At 44.0% G+C, this 20,455-nt stretch overlaps 1 protein-coding gene, 1 long non-coding RNA gene, 7 other non-coding genes and 1 pseudogene across 11 annotated transcripts in view; 9 read left to right on the top strand and 1 right to left on the bottom strand.

Annotated features, from left to right (window-relative positions):
- LOC146857150 (synapse-associated protein 1-like) overlaps nucleotides 1-13,382 on the bottom strand; it is a 105,510-nt gene extending 92,128 nt beyond the window's left edge. The window contains exon 1 of the mRNA XM_085647627.1: nucleotides 13,160-13,382. Within this exon, the coding sequence (XP_085503753.1) occupies nucleotides 13,160-13,322 (163 nt within the window). The 5' untranslated portion in view covers nucleotides 13,323-13,382. The remainder of the gene's footprint in view (nucleotides 1-13,159) is intronic.
- Nucleotides 13,383-13,926: 544 nt separating this feature from the next.
- Nucleotides 13,927-20,304, top strand: LOC146857141 (uncharacterized). Of its 3 annotated transcripts, none has more exons than XR_014979859.1 (10): nucleotides 13,927-13,988; nucleotides 15,216-15,278; nucleotides 16,428-16,485; nucleotides 17,177-17,234; nucleotides 17,617-17,655; nucleotides 17,849-17,894; nucleotides 19,032-19,053; nucleotides 19,230-19,290; nucleotides 19,480-19,546; nucleotides 20,021-20,304. It is a non-coding gene; the product is annotated as an uncharacterized LOC146857141 (long non-coding RNA). The 3 variants fall into 3 exon arrangements; XR_014979857.1 differs by lacking the exon at nucleotides 13,927-13,988 and adding an exon at nucleotides 14,873-15,058; XR_014979858.1 differs by lacking the exons at nucleotides 13,927-13,988; nucleotides 19,032-19,053 and adding an exon at nucleotides 14,873-15,058 and having other exon boundaries at nucleotides 19,101-19,290.
- Nucleotides 14,878-15,020, top strand: LOC146857149 (small nucleolar RNA SNORA16B/SNORA16A family). Its single transcript, XR_014980296.1, has one exon. It is a non-coding gene; the product is annotated as a small nucleolar RNA SNORA16B/SNORA16A family (small nucleolar RNA).
- Nucleotides 16,218-16,352, top strand: LOC146857148 (small nucleolar RNA SNORA16B/SNORA16A family; annotated as a pseudogene).
- LOC146857147 (small nucleolar RNA SNORA44) lies at nucleotides 16,834-16,961 on the top strand. Its single transcript, XR_014980373.1, has one exon. It is a non-coding gene; the product is annotated as a small nucleolar RNA SNORA44 (small nucleolar RNA).
- Nucleotides 17,710-17,779, top strand: LOC146857146 (small nucleolar RNA SNORD65). Its single transcript, XR_014980393.1, has one exon. It is a non-coding gene; the product is annotated as a small nucleolar RNA SNORD65 (small nucleolar RNA).
- LOC146857145 (small nucleolar RNA SNORD65) lies at nucleotides 18,885-18,956 on the top strand. The gene has a single exon (XR_014980396.1). It is a non-coding gene; the product is annotated as a small nucleolar RNA SNORD65 (small nucleolar RNA).
- On the top strand, nucleotides 19,098-19,158 carry LOC146857144 (small nucleolar RNA SNORD49). Its single transcript, XR_014980353.1, has one exon. It is a non-coding gene; the product is annotated as a small nucleolar RNA SNORD49 (small nucleolar RNA).
- On the top strand, nucleotides 19,339-19,409 carry LOC146857143 (small nucleolar RNA SNORD49). Its single transcript, XR_014980347.1, has one exon. It is a non-coding gene; the product is annotated as a small nucleolar RNA SNORD49 (small nucleolar RNA).
- LOC146857142 (small nucleolar RNA SNORD99) lies at nucleotides 19,878-19,952 on the top strand. The gene has a single exon (XR_014980320.1). It is a non-coding gene; the product is annotated as a small nucleolar RNA SNORD99 (small nucleolar RNA).
- Nucleotides 20,305-20,455: the final 151 nt, after the last annotated feature.

The following is a 20,455-nucleotide window of genomic DNA, read 5'->3' as shown; positions in this document are numbered from 1 at the left end:
AGGTTTTTATCCGTGCAGACATTGCAAAGCATACAAATTTAGCCACATTATTAAGGAATTTGAGGTACCAGGGTTCAAGAATAAGAAGATCATTCCACAGTTGTGAGAAAGTGGCTCTGTATATACTGTTCCCAAATAGGTACAGTGTGTGCAGAGTCCACAGTCCCCAGACGTTTGGCAGAGGCTAAAGTTAGATAGAACCTTTCTCTCTAAAGTGGTAGCTTGGTGGAGCAGTAAGGCAGTATCAGAGGACAGTGTAAAGCATTTGTTGTACACACTCAGTCAGCAAATGGTCTCACACACTCAATAACTGAACTCTAGGCCAATGGTTTACATAAAAAAATATATGTCTGTTTTATTTTAGAACCAACAATAGGTATTAAAATATACTTTCTCAGAATGAGATGCTTTAGGTAAATACTTTTGCAATATGCAATTGACTTTTGTAAATACTGGTTACAGGTTGTTGCAAAAGGCAACACAATTTCAAACACAATAATGCATTGAGCTCAATGGGAATTTGAAGTTATTTACAATAGATTACATTCAGGATTACTTTTGTAACTCCAGGACTGGATCCTAGATTCTGTCCTGGGACTGGGACAGTTCTTAGAAACAAGTGATAAAAGTCGACTTAGTTACTGCTGTGATTTTTAGGCAATATTTACCTATTTTAAAAGTTGACAGAAGCAATTTCATAGAAAAACAGTCAATGATTCCCTAAGGAAGAAAATTCCAGTTGCAGGTAAAGTAGGTTCTCGTTACTTTTGTATTCCAGTACTGGGCTCCTAGACTCAGTACTGGGATCTCTAGCTAAAACAGGTACGTAATTACGTTTTCACAGTTAGCACGATTTTTAAAGAATATTTAAAGTTTGCACAAATCGACAGAAGAAATTTAACAGAAAAATAGTCCATGGTTTCCTAAGGAAGAAAATTGGGTTACTGGTAAGTACGGTTGTGAGTATTTTTCAGGGTCAGTGCTGGGCACCAAGATCCAGCACTGGGATCTCTCTTAAAATAAGGTGAGTATTTTCGTTTTCGTTACTCGGCTGATTTTTGGTGAATATTTAAAGTTTTAGAAACTCCACACTTAGAAGAAATTTCAGAAGAAACCAGTCAATGCTACCCTGTCGAGAAAATGGAGTTATCGGCTGTTGGGTAAGTACTCGACTGGCAAAGTTAAGGTTCTGGGGACAGACTCAGGGGTCTCCCAAGGTCAGGTAGGTACAGTTGTTACACCCTCAGCGGCACAGGGGCAGCCGGGTGCAGAGTGAGTTAGGCCCAATGTTATCCTATGGGAGGCAGGGAGGCCTTGGTTGGTGGCTGCTGACTAGCAGGCCACGCGGCTGTGGGAGCTGTGCTCCTGGTCACTTGCTCAGTGCAAATGGGGAAGTAGATAGGTGTAGAGGTTACACTGCCAGGGCCACTCAGGCGGCTGGGTGCAGGGTGCTTTTGAGCCTTCGGTCGCTCAATTGATTTCAATGGGAAAGCTCCTGGTTGGAAAAAGGCTGCAAGCTCGGGGACGAAGATTTTTCAGGTGCCACCACCACTTCGAGAGGTGAGTTGGGTAGTTGGAGGATAGGTAGGTACCCAGGAGTTGGGCACAGGGGGCCGTAGGGCGCCGGGTGCAGGGGTGCCTTTTGGTGTCGGGAAATCTTACCCTCTGTTGATCGCGGTTGGGGGGGTACCTGGTTCTGAGGCTGCAGGTGTTATCAGGAGCGTCAAGGGAAGACCTTGGGTGCCGGACTCGGGGTCACAGTCGCCAGGGGGGGGGGGGGGGGGGGGGGGTCGTCCACGTGGTCTTTGTTCACTCCGGCACAGGCCAGGCTTGGCGGGTGCAGAGTGTGCAGGGTTTGCGGTTCCGGGCTGAAGCCAGGGATTAGAAGCTGATTTTGAGCAGAGCTTCTGCTCATGGGAGTCCCAGGTGCTTCGAGCCAAAAGGTAGCCAGGTCCTCCGGGGTTTGTGAGGTTGCTGGCACAAGAGGTGCCAGGATGTAGCAGGAGCAGGTTCGAGGTTCAACAGGCCAGTAGGGGTGGGGCCAAATCAGTTGGTGTCTTCCTCTTCTTAGCAGCTGCACGGCAGGTCTTCTTTCTTCTTGCATTTCTTTGTTGTTTGGAATCTGGGGAAGGAAGGTTCCGGGTGCCCCTAAATACTAGATTTAGGGGCGTTACAGGTAGGTAAAGGGCAGGGACCAATGGGTCCCTGTCCTGGGGTGGGTACACCCCCTATTCTGCCACTCTCCTGTGGGAGGGGAGGGGGGGCAGTAGCCTAGTCCTGATTGGGTAGGGCCTCCCATCTTCAAGATGGCAAGCGCCCCGAGATGTGCTTCTCCTCGCCTCCCCCACCTGATGGGTGGGGTTGGCAGGCTGGCACATCCCCTGTCCTTTATTTGTGGTTTTCAGCCAGGCTTCCCGCCAGAGTTGGGGCTGCAAGTGGCCTGGGGAAGCTCACAGAGGCGGCATGCCTTTGAAGCTTCCCCCTGTCCATCCTGGGGGGAAGGAGACCTAGCACCTCGCCCAGGATGTGCATTGTTGCAGGCCCAGGAGAGCAGGGGCTCTCCTACCTAGGGGTCCAGCAACATGTCTGCTGTGTGGCAGCCTAGGCAGCCTCTCAGACCAGACGTGGATTGTAGGTTGGGTTTCAGGGGGCATCTCCAAGATGCCCTCTTTTGTGCTTGGTACATTAAATCCCACACCGGCATCAGTGCGGGTTTAATGTTCTGAGAAGTTTGATACCGAACTTCTCAGTCTTCAGTGTTGCCATTATGGTGCTGTGGAGTTCGTGTTTGACGAGCTCTCAGCACCATGTACTCTTAAATGGCAGCACTGCACTTACAGGGCCCAGGAATGGACTTGGGTACTGTGGGGGCACAGGGCTCATGCTCCTGTGCCCACACCACTGGCATAGGGCACCCAGCTAGAGGGGTGGCTGTGTAGGTGGTGAGCATGGCACACAGGGATGTGTGCCGTGTCGACTCATTGTTTTGTCTTGTACCCAGACACTCAGCCTGCAAGGGCAGTGTGTGTTTTAGGGTACAGGGCCTCTAAGGGTGGCACAATGAGTGCTTCAGCCCTTAGAGGCCTTCCCTGGTCAAAAGGCCCTGGGTACCTAGGGTACCATTTACCAGGGTCTGACATGTGGCCAGGGCTTGCCAATTTGGGTTTGAGGTTTTTGTAGGGAAGCAACATAGGCCCTGGGAACCTGATTGGCAGGAGTCCAGGGCACACTCAGTCAAAGTACATTCAGCAATTCAGCAAAAAGTGGGGGCATACCATGCAAGAAAGATGGCACTTTCTCACACAACCCCCCCCCCCCTCAAACGAAAGGTGATGAGACTAACCTTGCCCTATGGAGTCTTCATTGTCTAAGTGGAAGAACCTGGAAAGTCCATCTGCATTGGCATGGGCAGTCCCTGGTCCGTGTTCCACTTCAAAGTCCATTCCCTGTAGGGAGATGGACCACCTTAGTAGTTATGGATTTTCCCCTTTCATCTGTATTAGCCATCTGAGAGGTCTGTGGTCAGTTTGAACCAGGGAGTGAGTACCAAACAAGTTCCTCACATGCAGCACTAACTACGTCATCTAGGTCCTTGTGTGTCCATGTGGACTCAGATACGTAGGAGGCACAACCTTCATGGTTAAGAAACGTATCCAAGAACATCTGAGAGCCATCACCAATGTGGATCTACACTACCCTATCACCCGACACTTTCAGGAGAAACATCAATCCAATAACTCCCTTCTCCGATTTTTTGCCATTGAGCAGGTAAATCTTAGTAATAGGGGAGGAACAGGGAACTAGCACTAAGGAAAAAAAAGAGTCCAAATGGATAATTGAACTTGAAACTAGATTCCCGGGAGGGCATAACCTTGATGAGGAATTAGTAACTCACTTGCACGAAGACTGAAATGTTTTACTTCCTTGTATTGAACTGTGATGATATACTTCTCATAGGGATCTGCCAATAGTAATGTATATCTACTTACTGGTTTGAGTTGTATATTGGTTTTAATCATTGATCTTGTTTTTTTCTTTCACAGGAGGAAAGGAAGGGACCCATCACTTTTCAAGGAACATCACGGGTTCCCTACCCTTTTCTTCATCAGGACCGACATCAGCACTTTCGATAAGATAAGAGACATTTTAATTACACTCCATCACATTAAGTTCCAGATCTTGTAGTTTTGTTTTGTTGTCACTTTTTCATAGAAGAGAGTACTTGCTTGTTTTAATTGCCACTTGGCTTAAAGGAAACCCTCACATCAAGCTGTCTCTTACAAATCACAGAATAATGTGTAGTGGCCAACAGGTTTTGTCTTATGGCTGGATCAAATAAGACCCTCGGGCACTAGTCCGCCTACAATGTGTAACCCACGTTTGGTAATTTTTTTGCTAACCCTATTTGCACAAAACTGGTCTTTTAAGAGCAGTTAATTTGCTTTGAGTTGTATGGTAATTGTGGCACCAGTCCGCGGTCATTACCATTCTTCCATACAATACGGTATACAGTATTGTTGGGAGTATGCATGCACTGCTAAGATCCTTGGCTCCATGATGATAGTGGCACTAGTCCGCGCTCAATTACGTATCCTAACTATCATAACAAGCCTTATGCAGCAGCATGATTTGACCCTTGAAGTATATGCAAGTAATATGTTGTCTGAACCTTAAACATATGAATGTAATATGTTGTCAGATGCTGGTTATCTATACTGTTAGTAATCAATGAGAACTAGCTCTGGTTTAAATTGTTTGTATGTCTGAGGGTGGAAAAAAAAACATTAGGTTTTTTATGAAGGCCCTCACCCACCAACCTAGTTGGTGGCATGCTTCATCATTGGGCCCCACCCGAGGTACCGAGTGTACCTCAGGTGTGCTTCGACGCCAGATTACTGCGGAGCGGGTTTTTTTGGTTCGTGAGGGTGCTGTGAGTGTGCTCTGAGTGAGGTTTAAAATACTGTCCTGGGTATCCCAAAGACTGTTTTAATGGTGGGCCCCAGGCAGTCGATAAATCAAAGGCTGTGGGACGTGCACGGTAGGCTTATGGCCTCCGACATCCTGTGCGGTCAACTAGTTTCAGCCAGGCCTTTTCTTCTACTGGCTTTCGTCAGGACCTTATATGTGTGGGGTGTTGCAGGGGTAGTTATGAGTTTGTCAGTGCCCTGTGTGTAAAGCACACACTACGGTGCTTATATGTGCAAGAGGTGTTTCCTCTCGGGTTGTACACCCGATTGTAGCGAACAACTCAGCATGGAGCTCAGCCGGGGGCCAGGACCATGAGCACTTGCGCGATGTCGCTGGACCCTCAATGAACCTGTTGTCCGGACAGAGGCTGAGCCTCTGCCCGGACAACAGGTTAATTGAGGCATCGCGCAAGTGCACATGGTCCTGGCCCCCGGCTGAGCTCCATGCTGAGTTGTTCGCTACAATCAGGTGTACAACCCGAGAGGAAACACCTCTTGCACATATAAGCACCGTATCGTGTGCTTTACACACAGGGCACTGACAAACTCATAACTACCCCTGCAACACCCCACACATATAAAGGTCCTGACGAAAGCCAATAGAAGAAAAGGCCAGGCTGAAACTAGTTGACCGCACAGGACGTCGGAGGCCATAAGCCTACGGTGCACGTCCCACAGCCTTTGTTTTTATCGACTGCCTGGGGCCCACTATTAAAACAGTCTTTGGGACACCCAGGACAGTATTTTAAACCTCACTCAGAGCACACTCACAGCACCCTCACGAACCAAAAAAAACCGCTCCGCAGTAATCTGGCGTTGAAGCACACCTGAGGTACACTCGGTACCTCGGGTGGGGCCCAATGATGAAGCATGCCACCAACTAGGTTGGTGGGTGAGGGCCTTCATAAAAAACCTAATGTTTTTTTTTCCCACCCGCAGACATACAAACAATTTAAACCAGAGCTAGATCTCATTGATTACTAACATATAAACTGGGAAAACGGACTAGCCTCTCTAGTTCTCCTCTCTCTTTTTGATTATAACAGGTTATCTATACTGATCATTGAAGGTAATGCATTGAAATACATATTGTATAGATCCTTCGTACATGTTACAAAATGGCCACCACGAAAGAAGTGAGATGAGGGTTAATTTAAACATTAGTCCTTCTTCTATGTCTGTTGTTTATTTATGCACGTCCTTGCAAAGCTGTCTTATCGTGTGATCAAGACACATATGGTGTGGCGGTTAAGGAATAAAACTTATAGTTTAAGCAAACAGACCTCTGAGAGTGCGTTATTTACTATTTGCAATTCTGGATATATACATATATACTGAAAAAAACATGGGTTTCAGGGACATTATAGTTAGAAATTAGTATTTAAAAAAACCTCTGAAATTCACTGAAAAAACCATAGGTTTCAGGGATGTTATAGTTAGTTGGACATTTCACTTGTACAAAACCATAGAAATTCCGCCATTATAGTTAGTTCAGCTAAGCTAAGTAAGCCAAAAAATTACGACACTAAAGAGTTGTTCGGCGAAAGACTATGATCAAACCAATCTTTCATGAACATGCATCCTTCTCTAGGCTCCCAAATGGTAATGATTGCATGCAAAATAGAAAGAAAAAAAAAAGAGAATAAGAAACTTAAAAGAACACCACAGTCGGACTGGTGGCAGCGCCGCCGGAACAATGGTTTGCGGGGCCTAGGAGAACATGAAAGCAGGGTGGGAGAGAGGCCGAGGAGGGGGTGGAACAAATGAAACGGGAGGTGTAGTACAGGCGCCTAATCTGAAAACTCACCCACAGTGTAACACGAGCAGCGTGCCCGTTCACTCTGCAACAACAACAAAAAGAGTGCCCAATCCCAAAGGGAAAAACCCTACAGGGAAAGGATACCAGTAATAGGCCAATACTCCAGGGAGGGAACTAGACACGAGAAGGAGGGACATATAAGTAAAAGAAACCACATAGAAGAAATCTTTTCAGAATGACACACACAGAGCAAGATGACAGTGGAAGACGTACCACTCTCCTGCCCTTCTGAAGAAGTACAACTTGCTCACGGAAGGAGCAAATAAGTCAGCATCGAGGTGAAAAATGGAAACCCGACATAGCTAACTTGAATGACTCCAACAAGTCTGTATGGAGAGCAGTCATTTTACTGGCAAAAAGGAATTAAACCCACCAATATAAGGTAAGGCTCCCCTTGCATACCAACATGGACAAGGCAGAGTTCCTTGCTGATACACTATAAACATCCTTCAAGCCTAATTAGGCCAGCAAAATAACAAAAAGGAGAAGTTGTATCCACCTGAAACAGAAGCTGTGAACATTAAGGAATCTCAAAGGATGAAGTGCTTAGTCTTGTAAAGAAAATGAAAAACTGCAAGGCACCAGAAAGAGATGGAATAACTAACCTGGCTTCAAGATGCTTTCAATTGCAGCAACACTATATCTTGCCGAGATCTTCAATGCATTTGTGTGGCACCAATACTTCCCCAAGGTCTTTAAAGAAACTCAATCAGAAACCTTTGACAGATGCTGCAAACTACAGACCAACAAAATCTGCCATCTGGGTTTATAAAAGCTATTCAAAAAAGTCCTCTTCGTCAGTTTTGGTGACTGTGCATCTAGTGAAGCACTTCTCTCAAAAGAACAGTTTGGGTGCCGGAAAGAACACTCAACGAATCATTAACTACTTAGAGTAGTAGACATTATAATGCATGGTTTTAACGTTAACAGTTCAACCAGAGGATGAAGAAAAAGCCTCTGACTGAGGGGCTGATGTAAATGCTTATTAACCCCTTGTATGCAAAGGACATGGTGGAGCCATCCATCACAGCAGCGCTTGGGTGCTGAGGACAGCTCTAGCACGTCTTTGCATTAGGTGCAGGAAATCCATCTGTTGTGAACACCAGATGGATTTCTTTTTTTGTTTTGAGGTTGGGCTGCTAATGAAAGAGCTTCCCTAACAGCCCAATGCCTTTTTGGTTTCTAATGACAATTGACGTGCTGTCATTACACTGAGAGTGAAATGAGCAGATCGGTTCATTTCACTTCACTGCATCGGTGCTTATGGTAAGTACGTAAGTGCTTATGTGGCTGAGATATGCCACCACTCACCAATTCAGACAGGGTAGATATCGTTGGAAAGGAGGTAATCTCCCCTTTCCAATTGTATCTTTCCCCAGTGGTTCCCTGCTTGTTTTGAGGTCTCACCTACGCAGCGCGCATGCGCTTCATAGGAGACCTGTAGCCGTTGTACAGCTCATTTTCGAAGCACATACTCGTGCTTGTGGCGGCATGCAGCTTGCGGGAGTGCGCAGCGGCGCGCCACAGCACAAGTATGTGCTTTGAAAAAGAGCAGGCTGCACGCGAGCGCACGCACCTTCGCCATGCTTTTTTTTAAAATTCCTTTTAGAGCGCATGCGCGCACCACTCCCGGGCTTGTTGTTAACTTTTTTTGATTGAGGTTTTTTTGTATACCCCTCGTGGCTTCACTGGCTTACTGCGTACTGCCGTTGATTCATGGCTGGCTTGGTTTGCTTTAGAAAATGCTTTTTCAACCTTATGCAGGGTGGCGTCAATGTTGCTATTCTGTTTTCGGTTATTTAGGTCTCTTATTGTACCCCATGTCCTATTGTTTCTAGGCTTCTCAGATTGTGAGTGTTTCAGAGCATATTCGTTTTGGTGAAGTGATTTGGTTTATTTTTGAATTGACCAGGTTATGTCATTCAACTGTCTCTTAAAAATATGTCAGACTTGAAAGACTGATAGCTGTATTTGGCTAAATGTATAAATACAATAATTTTTCATGGCTATGTAGGTTGTAGCTTGATGGGAATGCAGTCTTCATAGTGTGGCGTTTTACACAGCCCATTTTGCTATGCTTTTACCCAGTTGCGTGCCCTGGCATGGGAAAAATTGTATATGGTCGGTAGAGATCTGGGCTTTAATGATATTTATGCATGCTAATAATAGAGTGTGTGACATTTTTTGATTTAATGTTGTTTCAAATGGTTGTATGACACAGGTTTCTTATTTCAGGTCCGCCCTACACTAATTGTTTTCAACAAACGAACAGGGTCAGTCGCAGACAAACATTTGAATATGTGACTTTACAGAAAAAGACTTAGCATTATAATAGTGCATTTGCATATTTATCCTGCACGTGCATCAAGAATGTGTTTTTTTTCTCGTTTGTTTCCATGTCCCCATACGTTTTCTTGTCCTGTTTCTTTGTTCATGAGGGCTGTCATCAGTTCCTCTTTTTATTTCATGCTATAGCTCTTGGGTCTCCTCGTGTGCAAGTAAAGCAGAAGCACTACTTGAGGTGGCCATTATAGTCCTTTCTGTGGGTGTCTTGAAAATGGTGGCATTTATTTAGAATTGCATTAGCAACTATTCTTTTGCAAGGATATTGGGGCTCTTTGGTAAGCAGTGTAAGAAAATGTTGGTTTTCATTTTCTAACACAGTATTGCCCTTACTGTTATTTTTTCTGGTAGGACCTGGGCTTGTTTTGGGTAGAAAGCGGTACAAAAGGGGGTGGTGATGGACGGAGCATCAGAACCAATCAAACACTCACACACAGTCAACAGATCTGGGTTTGATCCATCACCGTTCTTTAGCCCACTCTGCAACCCCAGTTCAGACATGGCCATATGCAAATCAGTCTGACCCTGTGCCTCATGGGAACAGTCCAGCCCGAACTGCCAAGCCATGCCTTCCCTGGACCGGAAACAAGCTTCCTAGGACCGGTTTCTGGCATTTCAGCCGTCTTCAGCCAGGCTTGCTTGAATCCAGTGGCAAAGTAAACAAGGGACTCACGTCTGTTTTGGGTAGTACATAGGTTTCTTCCAGACTTGTGCTTATAGATGGTTGTATTACTTTCAGGCTTCTAGTTTATTTTGGGGGGTTTCTAGCAGAAATTGTCTCCTTTTTATCTAGCAACTAAATGTTACACCACACTTTTTCATAAAATAGAAACGTCCATCGTAAGGAAAAGGTAATATCACCTCCTCTGTGAGTATAGCTAGAATTGTGAGCTACGTATCGCCCAGTTAAAGGAGGGTCATGCTCTATATATCTTGGATATTAAATTCTTTATTTCAAACATGGGCTGAAGTCCCTCAAAGCTTCTCCTTTGGCTATTGATACCACTTATTACAATGCCTAATATCTCTTCTGAGTGACAACTTAAATCCTTCTAATCCACGCCCCTATCTTGCCATTACTAACTCCACACCGATTGAGGAAAGAAGTCGGGAAGAATGTCAGAATAAATCAGTGTGTTGTGGACCATAACCTAAAACAAATATCGTCCTACACAGAAACAAATGGCCAATATTTAATTTACTGCCATCTAGTCCACCTACACCAAAGCACTACATATATTGACTTTTGTCAAGACTAACACCTATTTACTTGATTCACATGAAACTAGAGATTACTTGCCTCATATTAGATACTGGGGTGCTTTGACAAAAAAGGCATCTGTTTGTCAAGTTGACAGATTTTTTTTTTGTTGTTGTAAAAGCGCCCATGCCGTGCTTTCATTTTAATAGCAGCTGCACACCTCTCTTTAGTCTCAGCTTGTCCAAAGAAAGAGGCGCGGCCTCCATGAATGTGAAAGCGCAGCATGGGCACTAGTAAAACAAGCATTGGCATAGCCAATAGGTCTCGCCTTTGGGACCTTATAAGTGTTTAGCCATGCAACAGTTGATGTTGTTGTACCCTGGATATTGTGCTGCATAACTAAATCCTTATAAAGGTCCCAAAAGCGAGACCTATTGGCTATGCCAATGCTTGTTTTGATTGAGCTCTGCATGTTCCTAAAAGCTGAGTGGGTGGTGAATTTAGCACAGCAAACCTTTTGGCAATGCCATTTTAAGCAAGAAAAAAAACGGCACTTTTTTGTGGAGCACATTTTTCCTACTTGGCAGAGGAACACCTTTCATGTAACCGTAAGAGAGAATGCTCCAAAGTATGCCATATCCTTGCTGCGGTTCCTCAGGGATCATTTATTGGACCATTTCTATCCAATCTTTTTACAAAATGTTATTACTACAGACTTGAGGCCGACAGTGAAAAGAAGTATCTAAGAACCTTAAACCATCCCTCAGTAGACTATCTGGCTGGTAGAGTGACTGGCAGATAAACCTCAACACAAGCACAATTACCAAACACTGTTCCCCAGAAAGAAGATTAAAGAGCATCTGCAGATCCTCCTCAATAAAGAAGATAAAAAAAAGTGTAAAAACAGTAGTTGCTACCTTGAGGTGATACTCCACTCTAAACTCAACTGAAGAAACGACACAGAGAAACTATCAAGAAAGCATCAACCAAACTGGTAGCATTGTAGCTTCTCCTCCTGTGCAGAGCAGAGTGTGTGTAATCAATGCAATTATCCAAACCACAATGTCATATGCTTCCCCGATGTGGATCGATTGCCAGGCAAAGTATCAAGTATCAGCAACTTCTACAAAAACAAAGCCCTTCAGATAGAAGCATGTGCTCTTGGTTTCACAAGAACAGCAGACCTCCAAAGAGATAAAAGGTATTGAGATGTTGAACGACCACCTCTGCAAACTTAAGAAAATCTACAAAGCACTTGATTAAAAAGAAAACTAGCTGATAAACTTGCTGATCAAGAAACTTTCTGACATTACTGGAAACCGTTTTGACCGTTACCCCCGATGCATAACAGTTCTCACTCTGCAAATCAACTTATCCATAACAATGTGTTACAGATCAACAAGAAAACACACGTTTGGACAATTTTCTGTTCATCTTAATGGGATTACCCTCATTAAGACCTCACATGACCTGCAATTGTAAGCCAACTGATTGACAGATATGCATTTGCCACTCAAAAGACACCTTTTATCAGGCCCTATACACAACCCTCCAGTTTTTAGTAAAATACACTACAGACTTAAGATATGCACAATGGCATACAACCGTAAATCCATGTGTACAACGCCAGTGTGAGATGAACCACCTCTAAGTAGACATCCCATATTCTCAGGCCTCGAAAAATCATAAAAATGTTATTAGACCTGCAGGTCGAGTCACCTAAATAATCTACTTGACCTAATAGTAATGTACTTGACAGTAAACTGGTGCCAAATTGTGCGATCATTGGCAAATGTTTTATTTTACAGAGACGCTTTTTTGTTTCATTCTCACATACCAGTGCACCTTCAAATATGGGAGTTCAGCATTTCTATTGCACAAAAAAACCCTATTTTGTTTGATTACACAGACTAAACGTTTGTTCCATGTGTAATAAGAATCTAGCTCACATATAGGGAACACATGATCCTTGACTTGCCTCTCTGTTTACTATTAACATTGCCATAAGAGCAGGAGTATTTCTCAGTTCATATTTTAACACTCACTTTTAATAAGTATATTATTAAAGCATGATGTGGTAGTGCACTGTCATTTACAGACAGTAAATTTCCCAAAAATGGAAAAAATCCTTTCCACTGCCTTGCAGCTTTACTGATTAAACAATATAATGTATTAAGGTAAATCTGTGAAAATTGGGTTTCAGAAAACATATTTATCATTAGCACATCACCAAGTAAAGTGTTCTGATTTCTTTTTCATCCTATTAAAATATTTTGTATTACTTAGAAGTACAATATGGGCTTTCACAACTATTGAAATATATTTGAAATTGTTGTACAGTTGACTTCTTAGCTATCTAAATGTGTGCTAGAAAACACGATACCTACAGCCTTTTATTTCACACTTTGCATTTTAAAGTACAAAAATGTAATGTAAAGATGAATGTGTGGTATTACTTGTGTAATAAAGTACCACTGTGCTAAACGCATGAGTGATAACTAATTATATTCCAAAGAAGCACCACCCCCAAGTTACCTCAAGTCATACCAATTGGGTTTGAGTGCTACAACTTGGAAAAGTGCCTGCATCTTGCTCAGTATCAACGGTCCTGTTGACTTTAAGGCCCCCTCACATCTGGGAATCATTTTGGTAGAGGCTTTTTGTAGGCAAAAATATATTCTGTTTTGCTTCTAGAAAGTTGCCTCTTCCTGCTTTGCATAAAAAATAGACCACATAATCCGCATATCTATATTATTGTCTCTAAACCTGCAGTTAGCATCAGCTCCCTCCATTCAAAACATAGTAATGTGGATATGGAGGGGCACTTACTTCCCAAGCCCCTGGCCTGACCCTGGGGAGGCTCATCCTCCTCTCTAGCCTCCTCATCATCATCCTCTTCGTCCTCCTCCTCCTCGTCCTCCTCTTGGGCTCTGCTGTAGGCAGGTCTTCCATCACCCCCCAGCCAACTGCCCAGGGACAAGGACCTGAACATGGCTATAGGGTCCGTGCACCACCGCAGGTAAACACACGTCAAAGCCCAGTGGGCATGCGCGGTAGCAAAGCATCGTGGGAGCTGTTGTCCTAGCAGCTTGGAATAGGTATGGAAAGAGAAGAGAAACACGGGCTGTAAAGAGCAGCCTCAATCCTTCAAATAATGAGTGGCCGTCTTAGAAGCTTGCATTACAACAGTAACATTGGCTAAAGAAAAGCACGAGCAAATGTTGCCTAGGTAATGACATTTATTTATACAAATTTTCATATAAACAAAGCAAAATATTTTAAATAAATATAATGTAGATGGTATATAAATACTTATCGATCTGCCGCTTTATTTGACTTTGACGTGTTTGAAGACGTCTATTTGAAAAATTACTTTTAAAAGTGCTTGCTGTAATTAATTACACTGTTTAGTTTACATTTGAGTACACGACATTTTGCGCCATTTAAATATGTCTGGCGTCTCTACGTTCTTAGTGCGGTCAGACTTCTTAGGCCTAGGAGAAAAATAATTTTCATTGGCAGCATCCGCAGCTCAACGGGCCAATGGGTAAATATTGAGGCGGGGTTTTGGGAGGTTCCGCCTTTATAAGACCCTGGCAGCCGCCTTCATTTCTTTCCGTCTGCAATCTTGGAGCTCAAGAGTGCTCTGGCTGGGAAGGTAACGCGTTTTTCATTTTGCTTGGTAAATTGTGCTTTCGACCACGAATTCTTTGCGACCGATTATGTGAATAGGAAAAAGTTTTAATTGTATTTATAGTACGGAACGTGTACTGAATCTCTCGCTGGGAAGGCGCTGATTTTTTTTATTCTCATTTGATGTTACAACTCAAAATATTTACCATTTTAGTCTAGTATAATGGACTTTATTTACAGCTATGTTTTCGAGTTGCATTTGGTGTGGCGTAGTGCTTTTTGGTGGAGTGGTTTGCGTCTTGGACGAGTGCCACGTGGTTCGGCGACAATGGCGTCTTGTGGAATGTGTTAGTGCTTGTCTTTATTAACTCGTTTCTTTGATGTGCTCTCGTTTGAGGACTTTGTACTCAGTCTGCCCTTTTCCTTGGCGTACTAGATTCAAGGTTATTTTAAATACTTATTATGAGTTTGAAATGCCATGATTCACTAATACGTTTTCCATTTACCAATCTACCTGTTTCGCGTGGGCCAAGTGCGTGCTAATAAACGATATATGCTAACGAAAAATATTATTTTTTGCTATTGCTTCATTTTGCTCTCTATGGGGAAACGAGCTGCTTCGTCTATTTTGATTACCGGCTGGGTTTCTGACATTGCAGGGTAATATACGTCCTTTTAGCCTATTTGTTAAACTCGGCAAGCTAAATTCAGTTTGTGGTAGTCTGATTCCACGCAGCCGAGTTGCTTAGTCGCGCTTTTACTATAATGCAGCTTTAAATCTACATACAATGGAGCAGCCCGTATTGGTTGCTCCGAATAGCGCGTTGCATGCCAGATGCCTAACTTTAACATTTTAAATGTGTCATGGTGAAAGACATGTTATGCAAGTTATCACGCTAACCTGTGGTTTTAATCCAGGCCCTGATCGAAGCCATGCTAGCACTAAATTGGGTTGCTGGTGTGGTCAAACAGGTGCCAAAAGCAAATGTTTCTTTTGACGGTCGCTAGTTTCCATTTGCTGTGTAGTGGACTGGCAACATTGCAGGGAAACACAAACTTGCTAATAGCTGTATATGTAAACTGTAAACTTAGGACGTAAGTGACCCACCAGGGTTGGGCGTATGAGCCATATTTATTGCATGCCATATATGTTCAACCACTGGCTTAATCGGGTTGCTTATTATGTCAGTCTCATATTAATATGAATGACCACCATGTGCTTAATTGACAGTACTTTTAACTTTACTTGTAGATTTCCATTTCGAAAGAGGCATATGCAGCGTGGCCTAGAGATGAACTGGACCCCAAGTAATAGGTAAGTGTTTACCAGGGCGTAGTTGTCGGATATTAGGCCTTAAATGGTGCCACATGGACTACTTTTGTATTGGGGCAGTCACTTGTGTGTAGATCCAACTAATATATAACGTGTAAACGCAAAGTATGGTGGAATGGCTCCATCTAAATGGGCGCCTTAAACACCGGTACAATACCACGTTAACTTTAAATATTGTTGATGCTAACTGGTTCTGCCTAAATGGAGTATGTTTGACCTATTTCACGAATGATGATTCAATAACTGGATAAGCCTTAAACTGCTCCTTCTACACACTATTTGATGTGGGTATAATATGGAATTTTAGGAGTCCTCCGATGTAGTGTCAGTGTATCCTTAAAGATGCTTCCCAGTAGGCGTGCGGCATCTGCCTGTTCAGCTGAAATTGAAACGCAGACTGGCTGCTTCCAATTGATTCACCAGTCCCTAATGGCTTTGTGCCTACACTCCGAATAGCGCTTTGACTAACATGTTGTACTGCAAGTTCGGTTCCTGGCTCACTCGGGTGCAGTGGAACAATGCATTCTATTTGTTAGGTACTATGACTTGAGATGCCCTGACCAGGCAGGCAACTAGAGCCAAATTTCGGGGGGGGCTGAAAAATATTTCGGGGGGGGCTAAGTCTTCCAGCCATAGGCAGAATGGCTGTAAGAAGGGGTGAAGACACAACAAAAGCCTCATTAACGAGTAAATGGTCTTTTAAAGACCCGTGAAGTAGTCTGGTGCGGCTGCAATTAGACGGACGCCAGCCCGCGAGGCTGTCTCGGCCGGGCTGTCACACACGACGGGGGGGGGGGGGGGGCTGAAGCCCGGTGAGCCCAATGGGTGTTGTGCGCCTGGCCCTGACCTATGCCTACATAGCCCCTGGACCATCAAATCTTACTGAATAATGCACATCTAAGCTCCGCTCGGGGTTAATTTTGTGGCTTTCATCCAAGCCATGTAGACTTGCTGTGGTTTATGTGGATAGAATTGAGCCTAGAGAATCGCCTTTTCTTGACGGTCGCTGCTCAGTGTGATGGTTACTGAGGAGCAACATTTCAGGGAAGAACATAACGTGTTGTGTTGGGGTTAGATCACTTTCAAGGTGGCAAGGGCTAGTTTTGATTTACTTTTTTTTTTTTTGCGTAGGAAGATGCCTGAAGACCATACCAAAAGGAGCTGGAGTCCTTCTCTTCAGATACATTGGGTAAGGCTCGAGTTATGTACTCCATATAAATATATCCTGTTCTGAAAAACTTTTTCACATTGAGTGCGGTCCTATTGCCGTGGACTCTGGTTCTATGCGGCGGCAGCGTAATTAGAGATTTGCTATATGCAAAAATAAAGTGCAATGTGTTGCCAGCAGTGGAAGGCCGTTTGTTAAAGCCCTTCGTTGCGTATCGCTACATTTGGGTGTTAAACGGGAACTAAAGTGCAAATTTGCCGCTTACTTTGTCGCATCACTTGGCTTCTGTCAATTCCACTGGCAATGCACATTGCTTTAAATTGTATTTTGGTCACTATTCTAAGGCGAAGTAGCCCCGTTAGTGCGGATCTGCATGATAACCGAGGAATTTAGCTTTGCGGTAGCTGAAGGACCTCCAACGTCATGCAAGAGTAAGCCGGATGGTCTTTGGCAGCTCAGATCTGTATTTGTAGCAGTCACTCTACTGTCCTACAACTGCCGTGAATTAATAACTGCGTATCATACGCGCCCAATCGCTGCCTCCGGGCTTTAGATCGAGAGGCATTGCCTAAACCTTCCTATTGCCTCCTGTTTCCCTTGACTTGGACAGGTAGTCAAATGTGTAAATAATCAATTGCATGCGGCGTGCGTAGATTGTGATGGTTAACTCTGATATTGATTACAAATTCCGTAAACCACTGTTCTCTCGTAGGTATTGGACACCACGTGGTGAGGCAGACCCCGCAGTGCCTCGTGGCTGATAAATGAAGGTGAGTTAATGCCTTGGTACTAACGAAATGTCCTGCGCGTAAAGAAGCCAGCGTACTGCACATTCGGTTCTGGACAGCCAGGTTATGAGTAGTTTGGACGTTGTTGCTGTATGCTGCGTTTTATCTTGGGGTTTGGTGTCTTATGATGACGAGTTCATGCACCACACAGAATGTTCTGTTGATTATGAAACTCTGAAGACACAACACTTCTATTAATCGTTTAGTGTGTAGGCGAGATTTATCTAGCCTACTTTGTCGTGCTTTAGAATGCTTCTACTGACCAGTTAACCCAGTGTAATTGGTCAATTGAGCTATGGTGACAGTAAGGATAGTGCAACGACGCCAATTTGCCTCCGGTTTCAACGAGTGTTTTCTTTTTCAGGTGAACAAATCTAAGCTGTGCCTGGCCCTGCTAGTCCAGGTAAGACATGCAGTTTAGATTACTATAATCTCATTTTAAGATAATGGTTGGTGTTAATGATGATACCACTTAACACAGCTGGAATTACCGGCAGATTGTTTGTGGTGAGACTGTTTTTCTGAACACTGTCGAGCCCGTTACATTGTAGTGTTATGTACCGATTGCATATTGACAGTACATTTTATGCTTGTAGCCCCAGTGGCGACGCAGCGTTTTTGAAGACCGCGCTGCATCAGTTGGTAAGTGTCTCTTAATGTACAATTGGATAGTACTGTTGTAGGTCTGATTTGATGCACTTTCACTACTCCCCCCCCCCCCCCCCCCCCCGCAATCTGAAGATGAGATCTTAATTTTTAGCCTCAGATTTGAAATCCCTGCAGTCTCGTTTTTGAATCTTCGTTTTGCTACTTTGTATAGACTCTTATGCAGTCACGGACCCAGTAGGCTTTGTGGACCAATTCTGTAGAACATTGAATATTTGAAGTATATGGTGAAGCCATGGAATTTTGCTTGCATTAAATGAAGACTGTTAATGTTTAAATTGATCAAAACTTAGACTGCTTAAGTTCTCGCCTTCAGGTAGTGATTAATGGACCCTTAGCCACGCTGCACTAAGCAAGGATGCATATGAGCTAACGCTATGCAAACTGAAAATTGCCAAATATCACGGGCTATACCAGATCTGCCGACCATCTGTTAAATGTATTCTAGCCCCATCCCAGTAACGCGTTATCTGATTAAATGCATGCATTGGTCGGGAGTCATCTTGTCACAACACAGCCTTAAACTACACTATCCAACCTGACTACCACTGAGTGGGTAATTATAACTAGGTTTACCCATGAAGGTGACTTATTAGCACGCAGTGACTTGTCCACTTCTGTCGTATGTCACCTAGACTGAAGGGCTTCAGGGAACTGAACTAGATTATATTCTGGTTACGTGAAGCCTAAAACTTCAAGCAATTTCCTGGATATAAAACCAGCTTTTTGAAACCTTTTCTGTGCAATGAAAGCTTGTCTGAACTTGAGATGGGAGTGCCAGGTCTGCAAGTAAAGTTGCCCCGCCTCCTTTGCACCCAGTTTGTAAGCGAGTCATGGGTTTTGTGGTCACTAAATGTTAATGTTCTCTTTTTGTGCAGAGGTTACATTTGAATTCTAGTTTTGCCACAAATTAAAACCTGCTTACCTCACCTTTAGCCACCGAGTTAGTGGCTTTTTGAGATGTTTCCATGATGAAAACCAAACTGAAATAGCTGGAATTACCGGCTGATTGCCAGTGATTAGAAGGTTTTTCTGAGTCCATCGTAAATCTATAAATCGTAGCTTGTGTAGTTCTAAAATGTCAGTCGCTAACCCTAGTTTTTTCCTTTACAGGGCTCAAGAATTTAAGATTCAGGTGAGATGGCATTTCTCAATTTTCTGGTCTCCCTTTCCTCTGTGCAGAATGATGACCTGGAAAAGCCGTCAGATGCGACAACTGACGAATTTTCTGTTTCTGACTTTCCATGGCTGAACTACCATAGCCTGTTCTGTTCGGCTAGAATCTAATGCCCTGTCCCTGCCTTTCTACAGCAAGGAGTACGGTGGGTGATGAGCGTGCCTTCCCTGGGTCACACCAGCTTCGCTTGCAGTGGTAAGTAGGCTCTCTTGCATATGTCACTGTCTTTAATCACTCGTGCATCAACGTGATGAATCCCAAGGATATAGGAAAAGCCGACCGATGCGATAACTGACGATTTGTAACTTCTGACTTGATGCTGTTTATGGGATGGCTCTAATTTGTGGCCGTCTTGGTTTCTTCAATTTTTGTTTGTAATTGCAGGACCCCTGTTGGTGGTGAAGCCTTGATCTGTGAACAGTGGACCGAGCCCGCCGACTACTGCACTCATGTAAGTAGCAGCAATGACAAGCTGAGGATGCAGACTCCCTTTAACGTAGTCCAGCTGCACCCAGGGTGAACTGCTGGCTTCAAACTTGCTCGCCCCTAGCAGCGGCTAGGATTGTGGTTCTGGAACTAACTAAATTCATGGGGAGCCTTGTATGTTGGCATTACCGAATAGAACCTAAAAGGCGGGCGGTTCCAGGAGCAGCATTTTGTTAGGCCAATTTATCTCAGTCTTGGGGACCATGCCTTTTAGGGTGGTAAATTAATCCCGTCCCAGAGACCTGTTGGTGGGGCTCACGCTTTCTCTTAATCTGAGGCGGGGTACATAATTCGAATCTGGTCGGTGATGATACCATTTCAACCTGCTGACTCACTGGATGAGGCTTGCGGATATGGGACTGAGACCAGCCTGTTTGATATGACTTTGTGCTCGTCGTGTTTTTATGCCACCTAATGTGTTTTTCCCCCTCCCTTTCAGGTCTACTGGAGGTTCTAACACAAGCGTGTTATGGATTGCTAGTGCTGAATGCTCTTACTTGGTGTGGTCCTGTGGCTGCATCTGGTGTTATGGAAAGAATAAAGGACTTTTTTAGTTTTGACACAAAGGAACGTTGGCTGATCTAATGTGTACTGGCCAGCCCTCCATCTTGTCCTGATTTGTAAGTTTAAAATGTGGTGTAGAGCGAGATGTGCTTTACTTGGACTTGATCATTGATGTACCACACTTGACAGAATAAAATGTACCGTTTGACAAATCGCCAACTTCTGTAGTGTTCTGTGGCCCTACAAGCGTATTTATACCTTGATGCATGGTATGCGGGAAGGCAAATTACTTTACCAAAGGTGACACCATTGTGGATGGCTTTCTGAGAACTGTGGTCCTGGACTTTATCCTGGACTTTACCCCTGTACT

Source organism: Triturus cristatus, chromosome 3_2, assembly GCF_964204655.1.
Source record: "Triturus cristatus chromosome 3_2, aTriCri1.1, whole genome shotgun sequence".
NCBI classification, from domain to species: Eukaryota; Metazoa; Chordata; class Amphibia; order Caudata; family Salamandridae; genus Triturus; species Triturus cristatus.
The sequence above is the reverse complement of the archived record's forward strand: the minus strand, read 5'-3'. Positions and strand labels throughout refer to the sequence as shown.